Source organism: Centroberyx affinis, unplaced genomic scaffold (genome assembly GCF_046629955.1).
Source record: "Centroberyx affinis isolate AG114_WGS23_722 - 3 ecotype Tasmania unplaced genomic scaffold, CSIRO-AGI_Caff_v1 ptg001983l_1, whole genome shotgun sequence".
Lineage (NCBI taxonomy): Eukaryota > Metazoa > Chordata > Actinopteri > Beryciformes > Berycidae > Centroberyx > Centroberyx affinis.
In genome coordinates, this window is record NW_027280329.1 from 347,959 (window position 1) to 357,562 (window position 9,604).

The 9,604-nt window shown below is 44.5% G+C and overlaps 1 protein-coding gene across 1 annotated transcript in view; it reads left to right on the forward strand.

The window, feature by feature from the left end:
• LOC139653834 (glypican-5-like) overlaps nt 1-6,921 on the forward strand; it is a 97,939-nt gene extending 91,018 nt beyond the window's left edge. The window contains exon 9 of the mRNA XM_071530824.1: nt 4,233-6,921. Within this exon, the coding sequence (XP_071386925.1) occupies nt 4,233-4,414 (182 nt within the window). The 3' untranslated portion in view covers nt 4,415-6,921. The remainder of the gene's footprint in view (nt 1-4,232) is intronic.
• Nucleotides 6,922-9,604: the final 2,683 nt, after the last annotated feature.

The following is a 9,604-nucleotide window of genomic DNA, read 5'->3' on the forward strand; positions in this document are numbered from 1 at the left end:
TTTCCACAGCCTAAGGTGAAGGTTTTTACCTATGTCAGTTCAAATCAAATTTGTAATTTTCTGGTGGAGATACATATTTCATTGATCATTTGTTGCAATAGGAATAGCATGTCAGTGAAGTCGTTTGAGGTGAAATTGATTCTGTCTCCCCTGCTGTGAGTGACGATGCATATTCAGCCTCATACTGAAAAGCCAAAATAAATATTTGTGCACTGTTTTCATCTTCTAACCCTCTACGTCATCCCTCACTCTCTCTCTTTCTGTTTCCCACCCTCTGTTTTTCTGTCTTGCTTGCTCTCCCTACTTCTCCCTTCTTCGCTCCCTCCACATTTGGGGGATTTACACATGAGCCAGCTTATGAAGCACGGCTTATCTGCTAACATGGCATCATTGTGACCACAACAACATGACATTCCATTATTCATCTGTCCCCCCATTTCTTGATTTCTTTGTGCCTCAAGTTGTTGCATGCTTTTAGAGACTTAGTGTGTGTACACAACCATTTTGATACACTTCTTTTTCTCAGCTCATAAATAGATTTTGCTTCACGGCAAAGTTCCTATAGTCCCATTTACAGCTTTTCATTTATAAGATGCATCTTCTCAACATATGTGCTTCAGAGGAGGCTCTTGGCAACCTAAATCTAACTTCTAGAGAAATTCACAATTTCCTCTGTCAGCCTCTTCTCTCAGACACGACCACATAAGAGGCTTTTGTAGGGAAACAGCTCAGCTGACAGAGTAGAAACGTCTGGGAAAGGGCCTTGTCATGGCAGTAGGCTTCTGCTCATATCCGAGACCTGTCTTTCAGGCTTAGACCATTTTATGTCAAGGTCTGGTCTTTTTCTTCTGTGCACTGCTGTGCCCATATGGAAAAAATACATTTCACATGTACTTCAGAATATGTTTAAAGATATGTTTCAAAGTCAGACGTATTTATAAAATGTATCTGCAGTGTCGATATTTCTAAACAATTTCTGAAGTGAAGTGGATTTTTTACAGTATGGGTGTGTACTGCTGTCTGAAACCAATCTGGTTTAGTGAGTGGAGCGTTGTGCACGTGTGTGTGCATGTTTGTGTGTGGATGTGTCTGTGCATGTGTGCAGTGGTGTTTGGATCTTGTGTCTGTGTCATCTTACATTGTGTCATAAAGTGAAAAACAATGAGTAGTTTTCTTAAAACTACTGATACTGATACTCTGATGAGCAGCAGGAAACAAGTTCTACGCTATAGTAGAATATCTAGAATACATAGCACACCTGCCTCACACTAATCGACCATTGCACCTGGTTCTTAAGTATCAAATGTTGCCAAATGCCATGAGACACAACTGCCCAAATTATGGCTCACATGCTGTATGTAGAAAATGTTTTCAGGTGCCCTATTTTGAAATAATGCAACTCCTTTGGTCTGACAGAAACCAGCATTAGCTGTATGTTTACCCAGAGGAAATTAATTGTTATGCACAGCAGAAATTTCCATTTTGTCTTCTGTCAGCTTGGCGGTATAATTTAGCATGATCCCAAGCATGTGCAAAACTTCCTTTTGTAAGTTTCTTCTTTCAGTTTGGAAGCGAAACATATATCAAAAATACTGGTGTAGCATCTAAGTCTAAAAATACAGTATATGCCTTTGCGAAGGGGAGGGAGGGTGCAGGGGAGCAGCCCACGCGTTATCATCCTGATCAAAGATACTAGTTGCTGGGGAAGGGAGGAACAGCGTGGGGGAGATGATTTGCTCGTTGAGGGACTCAGCTTACTGGGTATTGATGCTCAGCTCTGTAACTTTTTTTTTTTTTTTTTTTTTTTACTTCATTTCATTTTATTGTTTCCAATTTCATTTTATCTCCTAGTTCAAAAAGCATTGTAGCACCATGCATTCCCCCAGTGTCTACCCTATATGAGGAAGATTCTGTAACTAGCTGGCACTACTGTAGTCTACACTGTAATTGGTTGCTCTGGCAAGTGCTATGCTCCATCAATTAGCCAGTTGGTTAGCTGCAGCAGAGTAGTATTAGTGTTGTTCTGGCCCATTCAAGTGCTGCTTTCTGACATCTCCCTAATGAGATGCAGCCCATTTCCATTGAAACAATAACAGCAATCTGATTTGGGATAAATGATGTCTTTGTCTATTGTCTGCTGGAACAACAAAAACCATTGGCACAAGAAACACTTCTCTCTCCCTAGAGCTCTGCCTAGCCCTATTCACACACGCATACAGATACAGATAGTCACATACACATGCAAACACAAGTGCGCGGTAGGGATGGGTCAATATGCATTCTCAGTGCTATGAAAGAATGTATTCGTAGATTTATGTATCTGACCAAGCCAGGTGTGAAAGAAAATAAAATCCATATTGGAAAGATAGCTTGAAAAGAGTGATAACTTTTAGTCCTTGAGGTTGGGGCGTAGGAGATTGAGCGAGGTATCCAAAGCTCTTGCACATTGTGCTATGAATTTTTGTGTTTTATACAGTAAGAGTGTAATATCCAGTACACTCTTACCACACACCTGCCTGCCAAGTTGTCTGGAGGCCAAGGCACCACACAGAGGAGGTTTTAGCTGTCTTGAAGCCTTTTATTAGACAGCTGAGTTCCAGACAGATTGGGCTGAACACACACACACACACACACACACACACACATACACACAGACTGTTTGGAGTCATCATTGCGGGCTTGGTCTGTATGTGTGGCAGTGACAGCTTAAAGAGAAGGTTTGACACTGTACTGGGCTTTAGTCCACAGTGTGGCAGACCCGATGCCCTGATAAGTGGCTTACCCCCCCCCCCTGCCACCACACACACACACACACACAAACACACTCATTCTCTCCGTCCCCCTCTCTCTTTCTCTTTCCTTTGGCATCAGCCCCCTCTTCCCTCTCCTAACTCCCTAGATATTGTCTTCTAACCATTTCACACAAGGCTTGCAGAGACCTCTGAAACTCCAACACACAGATACAAAGTGAATATGTGACAATTACGCGGTCTTAGCGATGCAGCCAGTGGATTTAGGTGTTAATTGGGAACTGGGAGAGTGTATGTGTGTGTGGTGCACGTTCTGTGCCTAGGGTTGTAATCTCTCTGTAATCCATTGTTGTACGGAACTGGGCCGGGCCGGGCCGGGATCCTTGTCGCTCCTGGGAGAGGAGAGAAGGAATCAATTTCCTTCTCTCCTGTCACACACTGTCACGACCCAGAGGCAAAGGGGACGGTGAGAGGAAAAAAGATACAGAGAGAAAGAGGGAGCCACGCTTCAAAAGCAGGGCGAGGGGAAACATGAGGACAGGAGTGATCAGGATCAAGTGAGGATAGAAAAGAGAGAGACTGGAAGAACAGTGAGGGATGGACGACAAGAGTGAAGTCTTTCTGCGAGGCTGGGATTTCACTGATGTCAGCAGGAAAGTTTGTGTGTGTGTGTGTGTGTGCGTGTGTGTATAATCTATGTGTGTGTTTGTGGTGAATGTGATGAAATACGTGCTTAATGTCTGCCCTGTCTGCCCTACCCCCCATTGGGCTGATTTATCTCTGATTGGCTGCAATGACACTCTGAGGGCTGTCCATCATCTGCTCCTGGAGATTAGACAGCCAGTCAGCCCTCCATCATGGTGTGTGTGTGTGTGTGTGTGTGTGTGTGTGTGTGTGTGTTGGGGGGAGGTGGGGTCAGTTGCTTTTTCACTTGGGGCTGAATAGCACTGGCACAGGCTTGATGTCTGTAGCTGTGTGACAAAAGAGAGTGTGACAGTGAGTAGGTAGCTGAGGACTAGAACTGAGGAACAGTTTTAATTTTTGTGGCAGCGACACTGTAGATGCAGGTTCCATAAAAGCCCCGTTAAGTGATCTGAAAAACAATTGGCAATTTCTTTTTAAAGCAACCTTTGAAACAAATTAGTGGTTTAAAAGGGAAAATTGTTGTAACAGCTGGATACTGCTGACTGAAACGGGCACAGCTGTGCATCTTCCGCTGCACATATGAACCTCAGATTCATTGGGATTGTTACAGATGGACATAATCGTACATCATTGTTTTAATTGGAGTTTTTTTTAAATGGGGTGACAGGAATAAGGATGGGGTGATGATGTAGCAAGAGGGGGCCCGGCATACAATACAAGTTGAAGATTACAAGGACACTGCTTTAAAGTACTCTGATACCACAATGAGTCAGACCATTAATCTCTCTCTCCCTCTCTCTCTCCCTCTCTCCCTCTCTCTCTCTCTCTCTCTCTCAGCACATACGGCCAGCGATGGGAAGCCCGCAGGGAGACAGCCTGGAGGTGACGGCCCACATGAGAGCCCGCAGAAGCCCCCCGTGGTGAGGGTGAGAGGAGGCTCGACGCCCGCCAGCCTGGCCCGACCCTGGAGCCTCGCCCTGCTCTTTGCTGCACTGGGCCTGCAGTGGACCCTGTTCTGACGCTAGCGCCCCTTATTACCCGCCCCCACCGATACACATACACACACGCACACACTCATACATGTTTACCATGCAGGTATCACACATAGCATCCTAACTCCTGTCCTCGACGCACATGGACGGACGGTGACGACGGAGGAGAAATCGAGACTGGAAAAGGAGGATTGGGTGTGGAAGAGAAGAGGACAGTGACGTAGGAGACCGTGGGCGGGGGGCTCTTGCGGGGGACTTGTCGTCCCGCATCATCATCGTGTGTGTGTTTGCACAAGCTGATCCCACACACACTCATTTACCCAGATCGTTACTAGGCCTGCTGCTTCCTCTGGGCTGCTCTGTATATGTTGCGGGCCGGGCGCGTGTGTATAGAGACACTGATGCAGCCCTACCGCTCTTCGCTTCGCACACACCCTCACACACACACGCCCTCTGTGGGGAGGGTTACAAAGCAGGACTGCATTGTTCTGGTTTTACTTACCTACGCTTATACACACTCAGAGAAACACACAGACTCTCTCTCTCACACACACACATTCATATTGAAATACAAACACAACTGTCTACTTTTTCTGCTGCTGGTTTTTACTTACCCTTTCTGGCTAAAACCTCATCTTGGCCGTTGCACCAGTTGCCTACCAGGCAGCAGAGTTCAGCTCATTTAAAAAACTGTCACCTCATATATTTTCTTTTTTTTTCCAAGGATTAAGGAATGCATGATAGATTGATAGATCAATCCCAGCTGCCCGGCCCAGAATAGCAGATTTGATAAGCTCTTATGATTGTGCACCTCAGCAGAGATTAGAATGTAATCATTTCACATTTAGAAAACGGGCACACAAGCACGGCTGAACAGATAGTACAAACAAAGTAAGTGTGTATAGTATGTAACTGTATATAGGCAGAGAGATCGGATGGAGTATATGAGGTTATGATTCTCTAAAACCTGACCCAACAAAAAGCTCTTTACTGATAGACTAAATTGATTATTTTCTGTCTCCTCAATAGCTTTGAATGAACTGTGCTTGTCTGCTCTATATAAAAAAAAAAACACAATGCAAAAAACCCTCTAGAGATCTATTTTCTATAACCAATAAACCAAGAATGTACATCCTTTTCCTACCCCAGCCTATGACATATATGGACACATTTTGGACATTTGGTCAGAGTCTGTACATTGTTGATTTTACTAATGTTTATTGTTCATCCAGTTTTTGCGTGTTTTGCTCGTTGAATTGCACATTAATGCATGTATAACCTACCTAGTTATCAAAGTTTTGTTATGATAGGGATCAGGTCTTTCTTTCAGTAAAGCAGCAAAAAATATATTGTTCTTTTCCCATAACCTTCCACTGATGACATCAGGTTTATCTTCCTCTCTCAAATGATGGTTTTGAACTTGACAACAGGAGGAAGGTTGGGCTTCAGATCCCATTACTACATACTGATTCAAGCAGGTTATACCATTTAACATATAGATATATAAATATATATAAAAAACATTTAGAATATTTTTTTTTTATAATTTTGGGTGCATCTATTGTTTGATCCAGCACAGTGGCAGCCATTGTGGAAGCCTCCCTTCATGCATTTATCCTGCAACTACCCTGTTTTACTACTGCAGGCATTTTTGTCTTGAAAGTTATTCAGGAGAACCAAACTGGTACAATACAAAACTCTAATGTCTGGCAATCCACTAGTAAGCAGACCATTCCTTGGAACTTCCAGCAGATAAAAAGAGAGCAAATCCTGATTTTTTTTCCAAATGATTCCTCATGGGGATGGAGTAAAAGTGCAGCAAACATGCAGTAAAATGTGGGACTTCTACAATGGCTGCATCTGTATGTCTGTGTTTTCCTTCTTGTGTACATCAGGAGGTTTTGCTTAGTGGTACAGTAGAGTACCTGTGTGAATGAGGATGATGAATGTGCGGTTGAAGTTATGCAGATACAGTATTACAGCTGAATATGCCTATGTAAAGTTACACAGATATCTAAACTGAATATGCCTATACACTTACAGGTTGACATGGGTCTAGGAGCAGGGATACCTCTGCCATTGAATAATTAACATGAATTGGGGAAAGGTTTCCCTCTACCTACTGACAAGGGCTTCACCATTGGCTCTCCATAACAGTAGAATAAGGACAGATATATCCAGTCTATAGGATCAATGAGCTTCTCCCTAGTTTGGTATCAAGAAAGTACTGCCTGGCTTCAAGTGGTTCACTTGTCTAGATTAACTATATGCAAATGAATACAGTTATGGAAATGGAGATGACTACAGGTGTATGAGGTTTCAGTAGTTTAAATGTGTCCCATTTTGTGTGCTGTAACCAGATTAGTCCAGTTCATACCAATCAACTTCTGTCATTTTCTCCATGTATGTTTTGTTTCTGACTGGCATTCAATGCACCCACAGATCACTTACAGTCCTATACATTAGCATGTGTATAAATGTATATATTTTAAGTCACTCACCATTTGTTTTGTGTTTTATTTCCTCTCTTTTGTATCAGTATGGTATGGTGTAGCTGAGCTCTATTAAAGGTGCTCTGCTTTACTGCTGGTCTCGACAGCCTCTCCTTTAAGAAAATAACACAGTCATTATAAACACTGACAAACAAGGGATTTGCTTCAGAAAGTATTAACATTTCACATGCACTCATTCACTCTGCCTCTCTTCTCAAGAAGGACTATCAAACCGTGAAATACCCACATTAAGTACATCTAGTGTTATTGGCTCACATTTGGGTTCTTTTAAACCAAGGGGACCTATTAATATTGGCTTACTTTCAGTTGCTGAAAACTTCAATCTATTCTCTCACACCATTGCTTACTAAACTTACTTAATCTTGACTGCTGGTGCCCAGTGGAGGAGGAGTGAGTGGTGAGGGTGTGGGCAGGGCAAGCCGTCACAGTCTGACCTTCTCTATTTGCATCCAGGAAGCCTCTTGCTAAACATATCAGTCTGTCTGACTGTGCAGCCCAGCCTGTGCCATCTTTGCACCAGGAATAGAGGTAGAAAGGGGGAGAGTGTGAGAGAGAGGAGGAGGAGGACGTGAATAGGTTTGGTGCTGGAAAGGACAGTGGCAGACAGTCAGCCGTGATGACAGCGGCGTCGACAGTGACAGTTTGCTCGCTCAGCTGATGTGTGGCTGACCCGCTGGCTGCTCCTGCAGGGGAAACTTTGGCTATTTATGGGCTATAATTGCCCCGAATTAGCCTGCGCTGTCAGTTCCAATGTTAGCATTACTGTTAGCCTAGCTTAGCTACAGTAGGACACACACAAACACAGAGAGCGAGCAGACAGGGTGCCAGTGCTGGCAAAGGCAGAGGTATGTGTGCTGTGGGGTGTGTTGCGAGGCACCCACTGCACTGCTGTTAGATCCAAATGAAGACTCAAAGAGAGCGAGGTTACAGCCTGAATCAGCCATGTCATGTGCTATCACTGTCATCATTACAGTCGCTGTATTCTTTAACATCATTATTTTAGGATGAAGCCTGAGTACTTGTGTAGACACGTATAATGTATATGATGCAACGCTCACATGATTGCAGGAAATAAATTGGAAGTGATGTTCATAATTGGTTATCATGGTAACATTGGTCTGTCTTCCTCCACAGAGAGTGTAAAAGCATTTGATGGCAGCGTATCAGGCGACAGTGGCCCTCCAAGTCTCACCACACCTCCCACTGTTTAAGCCATCAGCGTGAGAGCACATAACTAATGGCACTTTACTGGCTAAGCACACAATGTCTCTCTCTCTCTCTCTCTCTCTCATACACACACACACACACCCACACACACATGCAATCATGAACACAAAAAAAACATGACAGACCCCCCCCCCACACGCACACACCCCATACACACACACACACACACACACACACACACACACACACACACACACACACACGCACACACACACACACACACACACACACCAATGATCTCATTCACACACACTGTCCCACAGTTGCACACAGTCACTCACACGCAGAGTGTATTTGATCCTTGGAGTCTATTTCATGCTTGTTCCTGTGAAACTGAGTGTCTGGCTGGCTTGAGAAGAGAGTGGAGCGTCCAGTCCAAGGCTATCTTAGAGGCAAAGAGGAGGTAATTTAATTGGACTGCATTGTGCCCGCCTGACAAAAGCAAAGCTGTCTGCCGTCCTTTCATAACCTCCGCTGACTGTTGCAGAAAGCCATGGATGACTTTAAAACGTGGACAAAGACGGGAGCAAATTGAGACACTGAAAGAGCATTTCCTGGAGTCTGAAAATTACCTTCACTTGAGCTTTCTTTTTTAAAGCTATATGAAGTCTCTAGGTTTTCAAAATTGGACACATGAGCACAAAAGATGTAATATAAAAGGTACACACACACACACACACACTGCAAGAGACAGTGTGGTCAGTGAGTGTAACAGTGAGAGTTAGGGGGACCCGGGGTCACAGCTGCTCAGCTCTCTGTCTGGGCTATTTTAAACGCTAGCACACATCAGCGCTTCTGTCCCACTGGCTTGGCCCAGCCAACAGCTCAGCGTCCTCACACACACACACACACACGCACACCCGTCCCCTGAAACCTTACTTGCCTTAGCAAAGAAACAAGGTAAGAGCCATTCACAAGCTTCCCCACAGACATTCAGAGATGAACCACGGTTGCATCACACATAGCGAACACAGCCTGCAGATGAATAACTGCATTATCTAACGGCTGTTTCCACTGAAGTCAACCTGATTGTGCGGGAGCGGTGTGACAGCAGTAGGATCCCCCCCAGATTGTCTTACCTTGTCAGCCCGGGGATCAGAGAGGCGGGCCAGGACCAGGAGGGAGGGAAGGAAGCAGGGAGGCACTGGAAATAGCTTTTCACAGACAGGCGAGCGGGCGAGGTAGAGGGGTAACGAAGGAGGACCTGCGGCTGCTATTTACCACAACTCTCCTTCTTGAGTTTCAGCTGTCTACTGTAGTCCATTCCCTTCTACTCAGAGCTCCCTCTGTCCTGACAACAGGCTAACACAGGCTGTCACTACCAATTCTCCCTCTGCCACTGAGCTCTGTCCAATTAACATTATACTCAATGAGCTCTTGAGCTGACTAATTGAGGCCAATTAAACAAATTTCTGACATGGCAGACCTTCAGGAAAAGCCTCAGCAACACTGAGAGAGATCAAATCAGCAACAGGGA